Source organism: Mustela nigripes, chromosome 16 (genome assembly GCF_022355385.1).
Source record: "Mustela nigripes isolate SB6536 chromosome 16, MUSNIG.SB6536, whole genome shotgun sequence".
Lineage (NCBI taxonomy): Eukaryota > Metazoa > Chordata > Mammalia > Carnivora > Mustelidae > Mustela > Mustela nigripes.
The window spans coordinates 17,356,611-17,377,244 of record NC_081572.1 but is presented as its reverse complement, the minus strand read 5'-3'; the positions used below and the strand labels follow the sequence as shown (position 1 = coordinate 17,377,244).

The 20,634-nt window shown below is 56.3% G+C and overlaps 1 protein-coding gene across 4 annotated transcripts in view; it reads right to left on the bottom strand.

Moving 5' to 3' along the window:
• The window catches only part of ARHGAP27 (Rho GTPase activating protein 27), a 31,435-nt gene that overhangs the window by 2,028 nt on the left and 8,773 nt on the right, over nucleotides 1-20,634 (bottom strand). For 2 of the 4 annotated variants that reach the window (XM_059378815.1, XM_059378814.1), the window contains 13 exons: nucleotides 6,185-6,589; nucleotides 5,822-6,004; nucleotides 5,506-5,586; nucleotides 5,350-5,433; nucleotides 4,929-4,996; nucleotides 4,514-4,604; nucleotides 3,936-4,040; nucleotides 1,898-1,996; nucleotides 1,033-1,141; nucleotides 755-862; nucleotides 582-680; nucleotides 342-419; nucleotides 113-247 (listed from right to left, as the gene is read on the bottom strand). In XM_059378815.1, the coding sequence (XP_059234798.1) occupies nucleotides 113-247; nucleotides 342-419; nucleotides 582-680; nucleotides 755-862; nucleotides 1,033-1,141; nucleotides 1,898-1,996; nucleotides 3,936-4,040; nucleotides 4,514-4,604; nucleotides 4,929-4,996; nucleotides 5,350-5,433; nucleotides 5,506-5,586; nucleotides 5,822-6,004; nucleotides 6,185-6,589 (1,645 nt within the window). The other 2 variants (XM_059378817.1, XM_059378816.1) reach the window with 2 other exon arrangements.

Below are 20,634 nucleotides of genomic sequence, written 5' to 3'. Positions count from 1 at the left end.
GGGGGGCGGGCGGCGGGGGGGGGGGGGGGGAGGGGGCCCGGGGGGGGGGGGGGGGCCCCGGGCCCCCCCCCGCCCGGGCCCCCCCCCCCCCCCCCCCCCCCCCCCAGCTCACTGATGGCAGCGATGAACTTGGGGAAGTGCGAGAAGGGGAAGAGGGGCTCCGGCAGCTCTCGAAAGAAGAGTTTCAGGGCTCCAGTGATCACGTGGACGTCCTCCCAGCGCCCGTCATCCAGGTCCAGGCGCTCATCTGCGGCAAGTGGGAGGGGGGGTGTTAGGAGTCGGAAGAGGCCCTCAGCACCTCTTGTTGTCTTCAGGCCCCAGGGTGAGGGGCGGGGCCTCACCATGGTCCACCTTGTAGCGAAGCTTCTGGATGGTGGCCAGGTTTCCACTGATGCGGTACAGGCCGTCGATGTCCAGCCCTGGGGCAGAGGGAGGCGCTGACCTCGGGCTTGGAGGGGATGGGGCTGAAGCTCCCGATCCGATTCCCACTCAGGGGCTCCCCCCCCCCCATTCCCCCACCCCACCCTCCCCAGGGGTCTCCGTCATGGGGTCCGGGAGGGAGGCCTTCAGGAGCCGCGTACCCCGGGCCTCGACGGTGCGGATGCACTGTTGCACGAAGCGCGGCACGGAGCTCCTTTCCCGCTCGCACAGCGCGGCCAGCGCGCAACCGAACACCTGGTCTGGGGGAAAGGCTAGTGAGCGCCTCCCGGCCCCGGGGTCCCCCCGCGCCGCGCGCTCCGGTTTCCCCAGGTACCTTTGATGTAGCCCTTCTCCCGCAGCGACTGCAGCGTCGGCCGCTTTAGCAGGAACTTGCGGAGCCTCTGCCGGACCCTGCTGAGGTCGCTCTCCGGGATGACTGCGCCTGGGCCCGGGAATGCGGGGCCGAGTCACTCGGTGGCGCCGGGATTGGCCAGGCTGGCCCCAGCCCCAGGGCGTAACCCCCCCCCCGGCGAGGGGCTGGAGACGCCCTCCCCCCCCCCACCTTCCCTACCACCCCCACCTTCCCCACCCCACCCCTCACCCCCCTCGCACCTGCACCGGGCCGCGCCTCCTCCTCCCCCCTCCAGCTTCCCAGGCGCTCGCTGGACCCGAAGTCCGCGCTGCTGCTCTCGCTTTCCTCCTCCGGGGGCAGGTCTGCAGACTGCAATCACGGGGCCTCAGAGAGGCAGGGCCTGGGGCTAGCCGGAGGGCCTTCTGGGACGGGGTGAGGGGCCCGGAGTGCCCTCCCAGCCAGGCCAGAGTTCACACTTCCTTTCTCCAGTTCACTCCCCTGCTGTCCACCAGGGAACCTCAGAACGTTCATCTCCCTTGACTGCCTGGAGCCCTTTGGGTGTTGGAGACAGCCACCCTGCCCTGCCCCACTCTTTCTTATCCTGGCCCCCCTTGCCCATTTTCCTAGTTCCTCTGCACACAGTCCACGAGGTCAGCATTCCTCAGTATGGGGCTCCTAGTTCCGGACTTAAAGTTCCCGCTGAGGACTCAGCACTGCCAACAACTGCATCACGGCCCTTGGATTCCTACCTCTAGAAATACAGCCAAACTCTGTACTCAGTGTTGGCTCCTAAGGAATTGAGGGTCAAAAAGCCCCAGGTTGTTTCCTGGAGAACAGCTGTCAGAGGGGGCGTGTCCTATCTGCATTTATGCAGGGAATAGTTTGAATCTAGAAAACTGTAGACTCTTCAATTTAATCCTCTGAAGTTTTCCCTTCTGATTTTAGCCTGTCATTCCAGCCTGAGGCTCTTTCTCTGATATTTCCTTTACTTCTTGCCTCCCTTGAAATGGAATATTCTGCTAGGATGTGCCCCCCCACCCCCGCCCGGGCCTGGAGAGATCTCCTCCTCGTGGCTGGCCATCCATCCCATCTCCACCAGCCCTGGAGGCCCCAGGCTCTGCTCACCAGCTCCTGGATGCCCTCGCCAATGGCCTTGTGCCAGGTGCTGATGATGGCCTCGGAGTCATGCTGGATCAGGTACTCTGAGCCATCTCGGCTCCGCAGCTGGAGAGACACACGAGTTCTCAGTCATCTCTGGCTCCCTGGGTCAGCCCTGGGGCCAGGCCTCAGGGGTCAGGCCTCAGGGGTAGGCAGTGTGGGGAAGGGAGATACAGAAATGGTGGAGATGATCTGGCCTTGGCCCCAGGAACTGAGAGCACCATAGAACAAGGGCTTTACCGCAGGCCCAGGCATTCCGTCTTGTTAAAAGCAGTGACAGCCTATCTGTTACAGATGGGCAAACCAAGGCCCTCTCAAAACATAACCAGTTCCTCTCTGAAAGGTTCATACAGAAGGAAAAGCTATACAGTTACCCAGCAATACATCTCCCAAAACATTCATCCTGCTGGATGCTCAGGTGAGCTGAGCTGCCCCAGGCCAGCTGTTTTGGAAAGTCTAACACTGAAGTTTTCTGTGGTTCTGGAGTGATGAGGGAGACCCGCTGTGAAAATCTGCCAGGCCCCACTAACCTGGCCACGATCTAGAATGTGGGGCCGTCTCTCGAGAAAAATCCTAGAGGTGCCTGCAGGCCACCCCCTGAGCGGAGGGAGGATGGCCACCTGCCAGCCAGGAAGCAGAGGGCTCCTCCATTTCCATTCAAGACTGTCAGCCTTTCCGACAGCTTGAGTAGCTTCCAAGAGTCCCATCTGTCTTCTAGTTCTTGCCAGAAAAGACAACTCGGAAGCATTTACTCAGCAGTGTTCTCCAAAGGCAAGATAGAGAGATGACACAGAGCACGGGCTGAAGGATGTCCCTCTAGGTCAGGGACAGAACCTGCCTAGCGAAAGTGATGGCCTTCTTTAGTCAGACACCCATGACAGACATTGCTAACCGATCGCCCCCCTCGGCCCTGCTGAGCCTGGAGGAAGGCTCCAGACCTACCAACCAGAGCAGCTGAGGAGATCAAACTGGTTTTCCAGCCCTGCTCTGTGGATGTGCTAGAGGAAGCTTGGGGAATCTTCAGAAAGCTACACACTCTCAAGCTCCCAGCAGAATTGCTTTTTCTGAGCTGATTTGTGACGTTGTGCTTTTTGCTTTTATCACATTACCTGAAGCAGCCCCGAGGGTCTCTTACTAGCCCACCCTGGAGCCATACACTAAAAATAGCTTCAAGAGCTAAGGGTTGGGGAAAAGCTTTGATCTCACTCAAAATTTGGGAAAGCTCCCCCTGCCAAAAGAGGAACCATGTCACTGATTTTCCTCCTCTGTTCACTTTGGCTACCAGGAAACCTGAGCTCATTTTTTTCAGCAGTAACCTCTCCCCTGTACATCATTGGCCCCCTGATGCCCCTTGCTCTGACTTGTGCCTGCTCCTGGCTTTTCAGTGGATTTGATCAGCTCCCCATGTGGTTTTTATTTGTTTATTTGCTTGTTTTTGTTTGTTTGTTTGTTGCTATTCTTGTTGTGACCTTCCTCAGAACTTCTGGGGACAGAGGTGACGACAAAGGTAGTTGAAAAGCAAGACAACACTGGACAGTGGAGGGTGTGGCACTGTGAGGGTCCTTGCCTGGGTCCCACCGCGGCCCAGTCCACCTGCTAGGGGAGCCTGGGAAACTTGGGGCCCAGTTAATTCACTGAGGACCCAGTTGGAAGCTTGTCTCTGACCGGCAGGAGCTGGTTTCCAACCTGTCAAAGTGAGTAGCTGGGGAGAGGGAGTCTCCTCTCTGGGAAGAGGGCTGTTCTTCCAGGCATGGATTTCATTCTCCAGAGGCCCCCTACTCCTCACCACCTTCTAAGACTATAAACTCAGTTCCTGGAGAGGGAACTGCAGAATCCGCAGTGTCAGAAACACTGTGGACAGATCCCCAAGGTGGACACAACTTTGGCTTTGAGCCCTGAGAATTCCAGTCCCACTCTCCCCAGGTCCCCCTTCTTGGGGCTTGCCTTCTGAGGGTCTCAAGCCATCCGTAAGCCCCCTTGCCTTCTCCCAACCCCCACCACTCACCTCCAACACGTTCTTTCTGCTAGATTTGTCCTTGGGGGCCCAGGAGAGGGAGGCCCCCCTGAGATCCACTGTGTACTCAGGGGTGGAGAGCTTGGGAGGTTGCCTCTGTGGGAGAGGGGGGAAGGGTCGGGGGGAGCACAGTTACAGGGAGCCCTCAGCCCAGACAGGTCTGCCATGGCTCCGGGCTCCAATCCACCAGGCTCCCTTGGCTCCAGGGACAGGATGGGGAAGGGGGGCCCAGGGGTCCTGGGCCTGCTGCCTGCCCACCCAGGACAGGGAAGGAGAAAGGGGCACAGCCCTCATCTCCGAGAGCAGGCGTGGCCCCGACCCTATCTGCATGCCCATCAGACTGGAGTGGCTACCCTCAAGGACTGCTCCCCATGTCCAGGCTGCCTGGAAGTGCTTGTCACAGTCTGAATCTGCTGTCGTCACCCCCTGCCAAGGCCCAGCTCCCCTGGCACTCATGTTCCACTGCTGCAGACCTAGCCATTGACAAGCCAGATCAGGTAAAGAGCCACAGAAGTCAGGAGCAGATTGCTGGGGGTGGGGGGTCCCTGTCCTGGGACCCTGAGCCTCACCAGGCCGCCTGCAGCTGAGGCCTTCGAGTCCTTGAAGAATGTCAGGACGCCGCCCTCCAGCACCGTCCAGGACGCACTCCAGTGCTTCTTCCTAGGTGGGAGTGGGGAAGTGGGGGGTGACTGGGCTCGCACTGGCCCTGGACTGAGGCCCCCATACGCCCCCAGGTGCAGGGCACAGAGCTGAAAACACAGCTCAGCTTGGAGCATCCGATGGTGAGGACTGGACTCCCAGTTCTCACACTTGGTAGCCAAGGGACCCTGGACAAGTCCCTATCTCTAGAGGCCTCAGGGTCTTCACGGGACCTTTTAGAAAGCTGCTCTGAGGATTAACAAGAGTGTGGCACACAGGACATGCGCAGTGAACATCATCCTTAAGGCCCACCCCGCCCTGGTCTGGGTCCCGCCAGGCGCTCACCGGAGCCGCTTTCCCTTGTCCACCGTCTTGGTGCGATGGAGCACCCCAGCCTTGTCCAGAGTCTTGGTCTGAGAAAGACCAGGGGAAAGAAGAGGCAGTTCACCGGGTGGCCACAGAGGGGCAGAGGTTAGTCTCCACAGCCAGCGACTCCTTACAGGCTGGGCCTGAGTCATGGCTGAACCCTCTTTGCTGCTGGTGCTGGCGGGGTGCCTGCTTTCACTCCAGCAGGAGAGATCTCTCAGCTCCCAACCTCACCCAGCCGTGGGCCAGGGATGACCCAGACCCACGTTCATTCAGCCCAGCGTCTTGCTGGGGCCTGTGGGGGAGACATACCTGGCCCCCGCCCAGCCCCCACAACCTTTAGGAAGCTCCTATTTTTTCTCTGGGGGTCCTGCCAGGGCCTACATGCTTCTTCCCTCACCTTCTCCTCAGGGGGGCTGGCCTGGGCTGGGGTCTCACTCTCCTGGCTGGATTTGTGGATGCTTCGAGGGGCAGGGACTGGAACCTGAGGAGAAAGTCACCATCATACACAGTCCCTTCCCCTCTCCCCAAGACTCTCCCACTCCCAGTTGGTTACCTGGGGCAGCTCCCACTGAACGGAGGCGTCATGTGGGTTGTAGAAGTAGGGCTTCCCGTATTGGTCCTCCAACCTCACCCACTGCGGGTAGACAGGTGGTCAGGCCTCCCAGCCCACCTCGGGGGAGGGCAGGCAAAGTTCTTCTTGCACCAGAACCCCATGATATAGCCCCAAGGAGTTGGGAGGGTCAAGTGCGGGCGATGGGGTGTCTTGGAGCCCGCCCAGGAGCTGCAGTTGATGGTGTTAAGGTGAGCTACTAGAAGAGCTGGAGGAATGACCGGGGGGCTGTCTGGCCATATCTGCCCGCTGCCCGTACCTGCTCCTGGGTGAAGTGGTTGGTGTAGAGCGTCTGCCCGTCCGGGTTCACCCGGAGAGACCAGCCGGGGGGCGTGGCCAAAGGAGAGGCGGACCGGGGCTCACTGAAAGAGCCCACAGGGGAATAGTCCTCCTCCGGGTAACTGGTCAGCGACTCGGGGTAATCCGTCTCAGGGGTAGGGGGCTGCAGGGAGCAAAGACCGAGGCGGAGGGTCTCAGAGCCAGTACGCACCCTTGGCCCCGCCGTTTTAGACCAGACCACGCCCCTCACGAGCAGTTGGGAGGCGGGCTGTGGGAGAGCAGGAGGCGGGGTCTGAGGCCTCAGAGCCACCCCGCCCATCCGGGCCAGGCCCCGCCCCCTCACCCTCTGGTCCCTGGGGCTGAGCGGGCTCAGGCCCGGCTGCATTTCCAGCTCGTCCTCTGGCTCGTCCTCGGTCTCGTCCTCCCAGACGGTCTCGCCCGTCAGCGGGTTGTAGAAGAACACCCTGCGGCTCTCCTCATCCCAGTACTGACCCCAGTCGGTCTCGAGGCTCTCGCGGCTGCCCACCGAGGCGGGGGAGGTGGCCGGGCTGGCGATGCCTTCTCCAGCCTCGAAGGGCGACTCCCAGGTGGTCACGCCCGTGTCTGGGTTGTAGTAGTAGGGGCGCCCGCTGCCCGTGTCCGTGTGCGTCTCCCACGCCGGGGGGCGGGGGCCCGCGGTGGCGCCCGGCGAAGAGACCGAAGGCTGCCTCTCTACGTTCTCGTACACGGGCTCCGGGGGGTCGTCCACCTATGGGAGGAGAAAGGAAACGTGACCTTCCCGGCAGGCAGCTCCGGTGTCACACAGTCCCGACTCGGCCGCTTGCCATCTGGGTGACCTTTGGCAAGTTAGAGTACCCCCTGTTTCAGTTCCATCAGCTGCACAACGTCTGCCCTGCCCACTCCGGAAACTGTAGTGAAGAGAGAATGAGGAAATATTCTTGACAGTGCATTGCAAAGTATGAAATGTCCCACATGCGTAGGGCAGTTACATTAAGTGTTTATTGACAATAATCAGATATTAGGGCGCCTGGGTGGCTCAGTGGGTTAAGCCTCTGCCTTTGACTCAGGTCATAATCTCAGCGTCCTGGGACTGAGCCCCACATCAGGCTCTCTGCTCAGCAGGGAGCCTGCATCTCCCTCTCTGCCTGCCTCTCTGCCTACTTGTGATCTATCTGTCAAATAAATGAATAAAATCTTAAAAACAACAACAACAACAACAATAATCAGTTATGGATAACTGAGTTCTCCCAGCTGTGTACTTACTCTGCCTCCACGGGGTGAATCAGAGGCTGGACAGGAATAGAGAAACAGCCTGGGCCCCCTTCCTTTTCCTCAGGTCACATGGGGGCAGCCCCCCCACCACACTCTCCATTCCCCCCCTCCACCTCCTTCCTTCCTGGCCCTGAAAGCTCTGGGACTGGAATCAGTACTACCTCTGGATCTGGGACTGAAATGTCCCGAATGTGGTTTTTGCAGGGCTCAGAATCAACGGCAGAGTAGGGAAAGGGGGAGGAGAGTCGGATGGGAGGAAGGAGAGAGGGGCAAGGAGAGACGAGCCCCTCTTGCCCGCCAAAGGAAAGCAAGGTGAGCTGGAGGGTTTAGTCACACAGAACATGGGTTTGATCATGCTCCACATGCCACTGCTCCTTGCCGCCACGGGGCAAAGTCTGCGCCTTCACAGGGCACCTGAGGCATCTGTCACTTGCCTGTCCACCTTATTTCCTGCCATTCCTGGCCCCTTGCCTTGAACTTTAAGCTCTGGTAGCAGGGAGTTGCTGGAGGCCCCACCCTCTGGGCTGAGCCCATACACAGTCCACCTAGGCTCGCCCCACCCCTTTCTCACCTGGCCAACTCCAAGTCCTTCTTTAGGACTCAGCTCAGGTGTCAGGTTCAAGACCTTTCCCGAGATTCCGCTGGTGCGCCCACCGCAGCCCAGCACCCTCGGGCTGCCGGAGGGATCAATAGCCATACTATCAAACCCCAGGCAGCAGCATCGCAGCAGAAGATTAATACTGTCTATCTCTCTCTCTTTTTTTTTTTTTTTAAAGATTTTATTTATTTGAGAGAGCAAGCGAGTGAGACAGAGCAGCAGTGGGGTGAACGGCAGAGGGAGAAACAGACTCCCTGCTGAGCAGGGAGCCCAATGCAATGCGGTGGGGGGCTGGCGGGCGGTTGATACTGGGACCCCAGGATCATGACCTGAGCAGAAGGCAGATGCTTAACTGACTGAGCCACCCAGGCACCCCGATTAATACTGTTTTTTTTTTTTTTTCCTTTTTAAGATTTATTTATTTATTTGACAGAGAGAGAGCACAAGCCGGGGGCGTGGCATGCAGGAGCAGAGGGAGAGGCAGGCTCCCTGCTGAGCAGTGTCGGTAGGGTTCCATCCCAGGCAGGACCCTGAGACCATGACCTGAGCCAAAGGCAGAGGCTTAACTGACAGAGCCACCCAGGTGCCCCAATACTGTTTCTAAGAGTATATAACGGTATAAGGGAAAAGCAGATTTCAACATAGTGAACAGCTATAGTTCCAATTACGCATTTCTAGAAACCTTCCAAAATGCTAACAGAGGTTATCTCTGGGTGGTGTAATTACAGAGATTATTTTTCTTTAAATTTTTCTTCAAAACTGTGTATAATAACCGCCCCCTGCCACCGGTTTTTTGTTTTTTGTTTTTTTTTAAAGATTTCGTTTATTTATTTGACAGACAGAGATCACAAGTAGGCAGAGAGGCAGGCAGAGAGAGGAGGAAGCAGGCTCTCCACCGAGCAGAGAGCCCGATGCGGGGCTCGATCCCAGGACTCTGGGATCATGACCCAAGCCGAAGGCAGAGGCCCCAACCCACTGAGCCACCCAGGCGCCCCCCTGCCACCGTTTTTAATCACAGAAGTTTCTCTGTTGCTTAATGATTCCTTCACTAAGCTGTAAGCTCCTCAAGAGGGGAATCAAGTCTTTAGAGAAGCGCCCCAAGACACACTGATGTGTCCCACAAAGATTCACGCCTGGTGCAGGCACCGTTCTAGGCACTGGGAATGCAGCAGTGAACAAAGGGACCCCAATGCCCTACTGGGCAGCCTGTGTGAATGGTCGGGGAGGGGGCAGGGAGCCCAGCAGGGTGACAAGCAAATGCATGCATGTCCATGATAATGACTGCTCGCAAGGAGACCAACTCTCAGATAAGCAGTGGATTCTAGACCACCAGGGACAGGTCCCACGCATGGAGGGAGTGGGAAGAGCCAGGTACCCCAGTTTCTCACTCTTCTCCCTCCCCGCACAAGGTCTCGTGTGGCTGAGACTGGACCCTCCCTGCCATGTTTCCTTTCGCTCGGCCTGTCACAGCCCTCCCGAGCATCCCAGATTCCAGCCTGCAGACCCTCCCCCAAACACAAAAGTCGTCTTCCTAGCTCTGGACCTTTGCTCCAGGGGGGTTCTGGAACCTCCACTCTCATGACCTACTCTCACCATCGCTCCGCTCCAAGCCTCCTGGCAGGAGAGGACTTCTCCCTCAGGAGAGATGCCTAATCCGCTGTCATTGTCTTCATGCCCCTGCGAGGGGCTGGCAGTGTTCTGCCCTGCTGGCCCATTCATCGTCTGCCCCTCTGCCTACCTCCTCTGACCCCAAAGGCAGGGGTTTTTTGAGAGCAAGACCCAGGGTGACATAATTGACCCTGTTGCCCTCTAGCAGGTAGCCCAATGCCCTGAGGCATGCAGACTGTCCACTAAAGGGACTTACTGAGTTCGCCAGGACACAGTGCAACAAAACCAACACACACACACACACACACACACACACACACACACCCTGACACTTCAGGAGAGACTGGATTCGCTTTGAACACGAGCTTCCTGGGAATAAGGGTTCAGCGAGGGAGCCAGGAGACTCCTTAAGAGGATGGCATGGAGGCGGTGGGCAGAAGGTGGGTGGTCCTGACATGTCTCCTGCCCACTCCCGCTGGACCCACTGAGGCAGCAGCCTTCCTGTCCCTGCGACAGGTGCTGGAAGGTCATATGGAGGCACGAGAGGAGATGAGCTAAGGAAGGACCCGGGCTATTTGGAGTGGGGATTTCCGCCTGCAGCCTGCTGGTCCTGGCTAGGAGTGCAAGGGGAGTCCCAGGCCGGTCAGGTTGAGGGGATCTTGCACCAAGAACACCCCGAGCAGGGGCAGGGAAGACCTAGGAGGGGGGCAGGGCAAACCTAGGAGGTGGAGGGTTAGGCCCCCAACATGGGAGGGTTGTCTGCAGACTGCAGATCAGAGGCCAAAAGGGGGCAGGCAGGGCCCCCTGGAAGCAGGCACATTCTAAGGATTGGGGCTGCCCCAGAGACACAGGCTGCTTCAGGAGGCAGTCAGGGGCCTCCACTGGAGATGAGCCGGCAGAGTCCAGCCCCTGTTAGCGAGGCTGCTGCCCTGTGGAGGGAGCTGGACCGCAGCAGCCCTGAGGGCCCTTCAAACTCTAGAACCCTCTGTAGGGCTGCCACAGTGCTAAGACAGAGGCGCTTTCCTGGCAGAGCCAAAATCAGACTGGAAGCCAGGTGGGGCCAGTCCCTCTGGGCCCTCTGGCCTTCAAAAGGAAGCCTGAAGGTTAGAGCAGGGCCTACCACCTCGGGCTCCCAACTCATGGAGGCCCAGACTACACCCCATCATAACCTGGCAACAGGGCCCCGACGAGGGCACTGGCAGCTCCTAAGGCCCAGACCCACAAACACGACAGCGACAAGGGGTCCTCTAGTAGGAAAGGGGAAGTGGTCCCCCACCTCAGGCCAGAGGACAGAGCCAAGAGGGGCTCTGGTTCTCATTACACCCAGCTGCCCGACCCCCCCAGCACTCCCTTTGTCTCCAGTTCCCGCCCCTGGCCCACAAGCAGGTGGCTGGCCTGCTTCTCTTCCCCCAAGCTGACCACCATCTCTCAGGGTCCCTCTGCAGCCCCTCACAGATAGGCAAGGCCTTAGAAAAGCAAAGAGGAAAGAAGGGAGGAGCTCCCCAAGTCTGGGGAGCTCACCCCGGCTCACCCACCTCCTGGGAAGGCCAGAGGACGGAGGCGCCCCCGGGCCCCTTGACGCAGAGGCCCTCAGCCATCCCCATCAGGGGCTGAGCTTGCCCCAAAATGCCAGGGTCCTCTACCTGTACCCGCAGGGCCCGACTCCGCCTCTTGGTCAGCTTGGCAATCACGTCCACCATCCTGTGCCCTCGCAGCTGCTGGGACAGAGCCCTGGGAAGGTTTCAGGGGTGGAGCCAAGGGGGCACAACCCCAGGGCTGGCACAGGGCAATGGTGAAACAAGAAGTTGCTCTGAGATGGAGGGAAGCTGAGCCTCCAGCCCATTTCCTGTCGGGGCTACGGAAGTGCTGCCTGAGACAGAGGCTGCCTGAGATAGGGTGGGGTGGGGTGGAGTGGGGGTGTCTCAGGTCGGGGTATTTTTACGTGTCCCGGTGAGCCTTCCTACTCAATGCTCTGATCACCAGCGGGTTCTGAATCCCGGGCCCGCCCCCCCCCCCCCCCCCGTGGAGCGGGAGGCCACTGGAACCATGGGTGGGGGAGGGGGTGGCTGCTGCATGGCTGGGAGCAGGCAGAGGGGGGCTGCTGGGTGCCTGACACCTGGGCTGGCCTGGACAAGACACGGAGTGGCCTTCAATTCCCCCAAAGCACGGGGAGGATGTGATGGGGAAGAGGAAGCTGGTGTGTGTACTGCAGTGCGGGGAGCGTCTCAAAGAGGAAGGGGCCTGGGCGGCCATCGTAACAGAGGCGGCCAGCGTCTGGAGTCTTCCAGGCACACAGAGGACAGGAGGGATTTTGACCGCATCACAATCCACTCGCCTGACTGTCTGAGCCTGCCTCCTCCGGCCTTGGTCACCAAGATGTGAGCACATGCCCCTGCCTGTGTGTCCAGTCACATGCCCCCACGCTCCCAGGACCCAGAGAAGGGGACAAGGACTAGCTCCTCCACAGCCCTACAACCAACAGCTTCCCCTGGCCTCCCCTCTCTTCACTCTCTCGTCAAGTGGGTGTTCAAAACCCAGCCATGCACAACGGGCACAGGGTGTCCTGGGTGAGACGCTGCGCTCCACCCCAGCCCTTGGGGACCACCTTGTCTTACGAACACCCTCATAGGTGCCTCCTCCCCAGCTCCAGAGGCCAGGCAGCACCCTGCCGCCCACCCACCCACTGCCCACGGCTCTCCCACAAAGGCTGCCCAGTTCCTGCTTCGGGCTCGGAACCCCACCTTCCACCCAGGATCCCAGACCCCTTGTGGGCTGTTTTCCCATTTCAGTAAGCCTCCTGTTCCCAGCCCTGGCCCGACTTTCCCCCTTGCCCATGTCCCCCCAGGAAGGCCACCCCTTCCCCGCACCCACTATGGCCTCCGGACAGGGACACCCAAGTAGCGCCCGGCATCGTGTAGATTGGGAGCGTGGGACACTGGCGCAGACCACAGCCAGCGCAAGCCAGGGACTTCAGCCCTACTCTGCCTTCAAAGCTCTAGTATACTACCATCCCTTGTGGGGCACGGAAGCCCGGAACACTGGGGGGCAGAGAGGCGTGGAGTCCTCCTACTTGTCACACACATGACGCATCCTGCTGCCCCCACCCTGAGGGACACGGGCCACACACATGCTAGGTCACCAGGGGAGACGGAGCCAGGCCCAGGAGACCGGCAGAGCCTCTGTAAATGCCAGGGCAGCCGCCAGCAGGGAGGAGCGGGGGAGGGGAAGGAGCGAGAGGAGGCAGGTGCCGGAACCCGGGCCCTTAGCGCTGGCCTGCTCTAGAATTAGGAAGGGGGGGTCTCCCCACGGCAGGAAACAAGAGTGACGTACAGGTGACCGGGACCACAGAAAATGCAGGCCACGTGCTGCTTCTTCTCAGGAATAAGTCTGGCCCCATGCTCGGGGGCCTCCCAGAGGGCTCTGACCCCACACCCTGGGGACAGAGCCAAACCCACACATCTCTAGGCTGCTCTTGGAGGCTGGCTCCTCCGGCCTCCAGTCCAGGCCTCCCCTCCCCGGGGAGAGGAGGTGTGACCACAGCAGCCCCCCCCCCCCCACCCATCCCGGGGTCCACCCCCGCTAACCACACCCTCACACCTCTCCTTGCCTCTAGGCACACGGTGGCGGAGGGGACAGAACAAGCCTGCTGCACCCTGACCACCTCTCCAGCCCTCTGTCCTCACCCTTTCTTCCCAAAAACCTCACAAGCAGGTGCAACCAGAAAATCCTATCAGCTCTCTGTGGCCAGAGGCAAAAGAAATGCCTGCAAACCAGTGACTAGAGCCCAGAGACAGGCTCAGGGGGTCACGGAGGGGACGGGACCTCTCTTGCTGACTCCAGGCTAGCCAGGCTGGGTGGAGGAAAAGTGGAGAATAAACTGTGATCTTTGCCTCAGGGAGCTTAATGCAGTGCCCAGAACTGGCATCCTTCCCGCTCCTGAGCACGCCCTCTCCAGGACAGAGTCCAGGCCTCAGCGGATCCGCCCCTAGCCCTGACAGACAAGTCCACCAGTGTGCAGTGGGTCACCCTCCAGGGTCTTCAAGCCTCAGAATGGTGGGGAACCATGCCTGGAGCTGCCAAGCACCACCCACCCAACCCCGAACCCGGAGAGTCTGGTATAAGTGATTTGGGCTGCGGCTCAGACATGTTGTGTTAAGATGAGGCTCGGTATAATCTTACTGCTTTGCCCTGCGGCTTTCGGGTCCCAACACAGTAGCCCAAGGTGAGATTCTTCCCTGGGATTTGGAGCAGAAGCATCGTCATTGGGTTAAAAGGAAAAAAAAGAATGAAGCAGAATTCAGGGACATGGCTTCTCACGTGGATTGTGCCCTAGCTTCTCTCTGGGAAGTCCCTTGAATCTCTGGGCCTCTGTTTCTTTATCCATAGAATGGGCTGTCTGTCATTCTCTCCCTGCTCGCAAGACTGGCTTCCATGAAAGCGTCAAGCAGGCCCCCGAGTTCTCCCCCCTGCACCGGGGACCGTGGGGAAGAAGGCAGGGTTGTGCTTCTGCTTTTCTGCTTCTCGGTTTTGATGGAATGCCCTTGGCTCTGGACTCTGCCCCCAGCCTTTCAGTGGCCTCATGGGACTGTGTGCTTGGCTTGCTCCTCCAGGGCAGGTGGGGCCTGGGGCGGAACCTTCTTCACCACTCCCACGCCCTGTGCTCGGGATTAGGCTGGCAGACACCCAGGATGTCTCCCAAGGTTGGGTCAGGAGGAATGAGAAACCATCTGTCAAGGGAACTGCGGGCCTGAGGAGGCTGTACTCGGGAGCCAGCCTAGGGAGGAGAATGTGGCCAGGGCTTCAAATGTAGCGGCACATGCACTCACCCTTCCTTCTCACTTCCCCAGTGGAGGGACCAGGTGCCCCTGTCCGAAGTGACCTCCCCGAGCAGGCCCAGGGGGATCCCAGGATCCCACTGCCTCTCTTGCTCGCCCAGAAGCAGCTGTTCCTCAAATCTCTAACCCCTCCCATTTGACTGCCTTTGACTCTTTGGCATTTCAAAAAACTTGAGGTCTCTCCACCTTATTTTAATTTCTTTCTTAAGATTTTATTTATTTCTTCAACAGAGAGAGAAAGAGATAGCGAGAGAGAGAGAGCACGAGCTCGAGCGCAGGCACCAGTGGGGGGTGGGGAGGAAGAAAGAGATGCAGACTCCCCGCTGAGCAGGGAGCCCGACTGGGGAAGGGGGGCTTGAACCCAGGAGCCTGGGACCATGACTTGAGCTGAAGGCAGACGTTTAGCCAACCGAGTCACCCAAGCGCCCTGAGGTCTCTCCATCAAAAAGCAAAAGGAGGCCCCTGGACCCAGCTCCGCCTGCTTCCTTTTCAGAGCCCACTTCTTGAAGGTGGGCGCATCCCCACCATTCTGCTGGCCCGTCACCCTGATGTCCAGCCCACAGCTAGAGTGTCCTGTGACTTCCTTCGTGACAAATGTGGTCCTTGTCGGGTGTGACCCCCTCCAGCACTTAGTTCTTACAGCCTTCTCCCTCCTCCTCTGGTGCCTGCTGGGCTCTGGGCTCTGGGCCCGTGCGCCTCTTCCTCTGTCTACATCCTTGATGCTTGGTCCCACCTTTGCTTCTCTGCTGTCCTGGGGAAGCCCAGCCAGCTCTGTTCAGGTAATGACCTGTCAGCGCAGCTCCAGGAGCGGGCCTCGACTGCTGCCCTGGGTGTCCCTGATACACCTCCAGAGCTGCACGTCCCAAACCGCAGTCACCCTCCTTCTCCTGTTTCCCATCTGGGCATCATCTCGGTTGTTCAAGCTGAGACCTAGGGTCACCGAGCCCGGTGACCAGAGCTGCCTAAGCCTTTCAGACCTGTCAGTCCGCACGTATCACCAGCATCGGGGGAACTCGGCAACACCACCACAAGGAAGCAGACAGTCAAATCCAGAATAGATATTCTCTGGAGCAACGGGTCTGGCCTCTGTCAGGGCAGGAGGAGAAGGAGGGAACCATCAAGAGAGACTGAAGGGACAGTCCAGTGGAATGCATGGTTCTCGAGTTGACCTTGGTTCAAACAAACTTGCTGGGAGAGATCTGTTTTGGGACAATGAGGGACTTTCGACTATGCCCTGGGTCTGAGATGCTATTAAGGAACTAATGTGAATTTTTAAAAGATATAATAATGGTTATAGTATTGTGATTATGGAGAAAAACACTTTTAAGACATAGATGTTGAATTTTGGCGGGATAAGATATGATAAAGTCTGGAATTTATTGTTTCTTGGCAAAAAAAAAAAAAAAGAAGAACAAACTTGGCAAGCAGTAATTGTTAAATCTAAGTAATAGGTATAAATTATATGCCTTTTACTATTCTTCTGGTTTCTTTGTATGTTTGACAATCTTCATAACAGAAAAGGGAAAAGCCCTCCCTTAGACTTTCTTATTCTTCTGCAATCTCCATGTTACAACTCTGTGAAGTGTTCACTGTTTCTTATCCAGAAAGACTGGCCTTTCCAGCTCTCTCCCCTGCACTCCCCCCAGTAGTAATTTCTCTCCCTTTATGATGCGGCACTGGTGCTTGGAACTTTGGAAATATGGCAGCTTCAACATGTCCTGCTTCTCTCCTCCCCCTGCTGCGACCCTCTATGAAGGGGCTGTGCCAGCCGGTGGGCAGGGCTGGCTGGCATAGGCCGAGTGCCTGAGACAGAAGCTGGAACTCAGGGGGCCCCGGGGCAGACCTGGCCCACCATAAGACCCCGGGGGCAAGGCAGGGTGACCTGAGGAGCCCACAGGGAGCCAAACAGGTGGGCTCAGCGCTCTCTGCTGGAAAGCTGGGAATGCCGAGGGACAGGGAGCAGGGAGAATTTCTGATGGTGTCTTTGCAGGGGACCTGGCCAGCTAGCCCCACAGGCCCCCTGGCGGAGACCACCATTCCTCTGCTCTAGGGCCCCATCAAGTGGGGGGTACTCCAACAGCTCAATCCCAGCCCCAGTGAGCAAAGACACATCCATCTCACTCCTCTGGCAAGCCTGTAGCTGGAAAGAGTTGGAGCAGAAAGACCCCCCCCCAAACTGGCCGGAGTTGGCAGACCTTAATTCAGCAAGGTCTGGACCTGCTGCGTACCACTCACAAACCCCGCTGAGAAGAGGAGCTGGTCAGTAAAGGTGACGGGACAGCTGGACAGCCAACCAGGAAAAAAAAAAAATCATTAACACTGGGTCTACATCTCACTCTGTCCGCTCAGATACATCCCCCAAAGCATCAAAGAGTCTGACATAAAATGTGAAACCCAAAAAAAAGACTCAAAGAGGAAAACATGAGCAAAATTCTATTAAAAAAAAAAAAAGACCTTGTGGCGCCTGGGTGGCTCAGTTGGTTGGGTGTCTGCCTTTGGCTCAGGTTATGAACCTGGAGTCCCAGGATGGAGTCCCACATCAGGCTCCCTGCTTGGCAGGGAGTCTGCTGCTCCCTCTGACCCTCCCCCCCCTCATGCTCTCTGTCTCTCTCATTCTCTCTCTCTCAAATAAATAAATAAAATCTTAAAAAAAAAAAGATCTTGGTGACAGAGACTCAAAATCAAAAAGCCGTAAGATTAGTGATTTCTACATTAAGTGATTTATGTGGCCAAAACATGACATGAGCAAAGTCAGAAGACAAATGTGGGGAGACTCCAACTCATGCTGGAGATCCAAGGCTGGTCTCCCTCGAACGGCAAAGCCTCCTAATAACTGATAAGTAAAACCAATAACTCGACAGAAAAGGGAACACAGGCTATGAATAGACCGGCCACGGAAAAAGGAAAACAAACAGACCGGACATCTATGAAAAGATGCTCACTCTCGCTGAAAAGAGAAATGCAAATCCCAGCTGCCTTTGGAGCATATATTTTACTACTGCATCGGCAGAAACCAACATCTTGTCGGCACGTGGTTAGCAAGGCTGTGGGGAGTCAGATGCTCACATCTGTGCTGGTGGGAATGTAACCTGGTATAAGCCCCACAGACAGGGAGAGCAATTTGGCAAAACTGAACAAATATCTATCGTTACCTTTCTGCCCAGCGATCCTACTTCTGGGATTCATCCTTGATTTACCACCTGCACATCCACGAAAGATTCTTTACTATAGCTTTGTGCATAATGGCAAGAGCTGGGAGACAGTCCAAGGGCCCATCAACCATGGAGCGGCTGAAGGATTTATGATACATTCCTACAAGGAAAACCCACATAGCTACTAGGAAGGGGACTGATACTCTCTGTGCACGATCTCCAAGGTACGTTGCTGAATCAAATAGGCAAAAAACAAGCAAGATATAGGGTTGTGTGTACTGCTTGCTACCTGTATGTAAGGGAGACAGAAAAATCAGGGAATCAAATGTGGTTTCATAGAAGTTCGTATCTGTATAAAGAAACTCCGGAAGAGTAGGGAAAGAATTAATGAAAGTGACAACTTAGAGCTGATGGAGAACAGGTACAGAAGCAGGGGTACGTGTGGGAGTTTTTACTATATATTAAAAAAAAAAAAGACTTTATTTATTTGATAGAGAGAACGAGAGAGGGAACACAAGCAGGGGGAGTGGGAAAGGGAGAAGCAGGCTTCCCGTCGTGAAGGGAGCCTGATGCAGGGCTCGCCCCCAGGACCCTGAGATCATGACCCGAGCCAAAGGCAGAGGCTTAACCCACTGAGCCACCCAGGTGTCCCACCTTATCTAATTAAGAAAATCTTGCTATTAGCAAGATAGAGGAGCTAGAAAACACAGAGACAACCCAAACAACACCAAAAAAGAATTCTTAAGGAGATTCAAGTAAAGCACAAACGAGAGAGAGAAAAAAAAGACTGTTTTAGAACCTAGAATATATCATTGCGCTACTCATTGAAGGTGAGGATAGAGAGCCATACTCCAGACTCCAATCTGTAGCCTGGAAGATAAAGCAGGAGGAATCTCTCAGAACAAACACACACAGAGATAAGAAAGAAAGGGGGCAAAACTACAAAACTGGAGAAGCCCGTCAAGAGGGCCAACGTGCACATGAAATGAAAGAAAAAGTCAAAGACACAACAATCATGCAACAAACAGATTTCTCTAAGCTGAAAAAAAAAAAAAAAAAGACCCAAGGCTGTGTATAGACACTGATGAGGTTCTGTGAGTTTCGGGGGAGGGGGGAGTACTGAGAAAAAGAATCCCCATCTCTGCACATCCAAGGGCATGTTTGACTAGGAACCCCAGGGACAAACAGAAGCCATGAATGAAATGCCAAGTGTCATAGGACACCGGGAGTGACAGGCGGAGAAGAAAAGAATCAGTAGCAGCCCGATAGAAGGGGGAAAGCAAACCACAGGAAAACCAATACATGTAATTAATCCATTAGGAACAAAATCCAGTAGGCTGGGTCCGTTATTAAACAAAATCTCAAAAGAGTGCATTATCCCATCAGAAGACAGTCAGCTTGGATTTCAAAATTCAGTGGTATGACAACACACACACACACACTCTTAAGAAAGACACTTAACGTGATAACGTTGAAACTTAAAGGATACGGAGAGGTACTGGCGAGTGCAAAAAATAAAATCGAACAAAATACAAAGAGTGGCCAGGTTCTTGAGAGGAAAGGTGGAGTTTAGGGTCGCAAGGACCCCACGGGATAAAGAGGGACACCAAGTTGTGATACAAATTCAAGCTCTGTGAAGACAGGGCAGTCCAGATCGGGGCGTTCCCAGCAGCGCTCTAGCTCAACGTCAAGAGTGAAACCTACTAAAAGTACAAGAAGAACTTGCTTGAGGAAATCTGAGTGGGAGATGTAATAAACCTCTATCAGACCTGGAGTAAAAGACAAAACCAAAAAGAGATCTACAAAGGAAACCCACATTTCAATAATGGCGTCCATCATGGGGCGCCTGGGTGGCTCAGTGGGTTGAAGCCTCTGCCTTCAGCTTGGGTCATGCTCTCTGCTTGGCGGGGAGCCTTCTTCCTCCTGTCTCTCTCTGCCTGCCTCTCTGCCTACTTGTAATCTCTGTCTGTCAAATAAATAATAAAATCTTTAAAAAAAAAAATAATAGTGTCCATCAGCTTGGCTTGATCTCTAGGGGGGACCTGATGTCCTTTAAATGGAAAATATACAATTTTTCCATGGCTATGAAAAACTTAGAAAAAAAATCCTTTCCTCGGTCACAAAGGAATCCATATGTAAATTTAGAAGACTTTGTCAATCGAGGAAAAAATGAATGCTTTCCTAGTCAAAAACCAAAATGGCCAAAATAAACAAGAATGAATGGAAAACTTGGAAAGATCCAATTACGATTGAAGAGAAAGTCTGCCCCTGACAAAGCACCAGGCCCAGAGGGGTTCACGGAGGAGGCTGAATGGTAGAAACCTTTGGGATGCACCTGCTGTCCCCCTCCCTTGGCCGGAAGAGACCCTAGGTTTCTCTCTGGCCACGGCACCTGCAGGTTCTCCCACCACAGCAGATGGGAACCCTGGGTTTGCCTGACCAGCTCTCTACCCCAGTCAGCTGCCTGAGGGCAGGGACCACGCCTTGTGTCTCACTGCCTCCCAGTGCCCAGTCCACCCCTGCTCCGTCCTGAATCAATGACACAGTAAGTGAAAAATCACAGTGCCTTTGTCAGTGCTCCGGGATGCCCGAGGTCTGCAAAGCTCTCCCACCAAGAGTCAAGCAGGATGGATGGAGAGAAATCAAAATGCTAGTAGTCATTAGATGGAGATGTCCCCCCATTAGCCAAATATTTGCAGTGGCATGAAACTATTTTTAAGGGGGGAAGAGTAACTGGCAAATTCAGATGATGCCAGGAACTCTCCAGTTGCATAGACGGGGCGGGGGGGGGCGGTGGGGGTGGGGGAGATGGCTCGGGGGAGCTGGGGGCGGGGCCCTTCTGGCACCTTTCTTGGTTCCTCTGGCTTCCTCTCTCTGGCCAAGCTGACCCAGGCCCTGCGACAGACATGGAAGCTTTGACAGGGACGCCTGCTCTGTTCCCCTGATGCCTCAGGATGGACCTCCACCCAGGGGAAGGAGAGGCCTTGGGGCAGCACCTGTAGGAGCCCAGAGCCTGGGTCCTGCAGGCCTCACTACGCTTTCACAGCTGCTCTGGAAGTCCCCTCAATACCACAGTCCTTCCTCAGTTTGGCAAGAAATCCTCCTGAACTTTAGCAAGAACCCCTGTGTCCCTCGGACCCAGGCCCCGGCAGCCCCCTTTCCCTCAATGCCAACCAACATGAACTGTCCCCTGACAGGGTCTGGAACCCTGACCCCTTTCTGATCAGCTGACCGCAGTCCTGCTGATGGGCTTTCCCATGCTGAGGGCCGGGCACTGACGGGTCATCGGGGTTGCCTTTCAGTGTCGCATGCCTGGCCCTTCCCACTG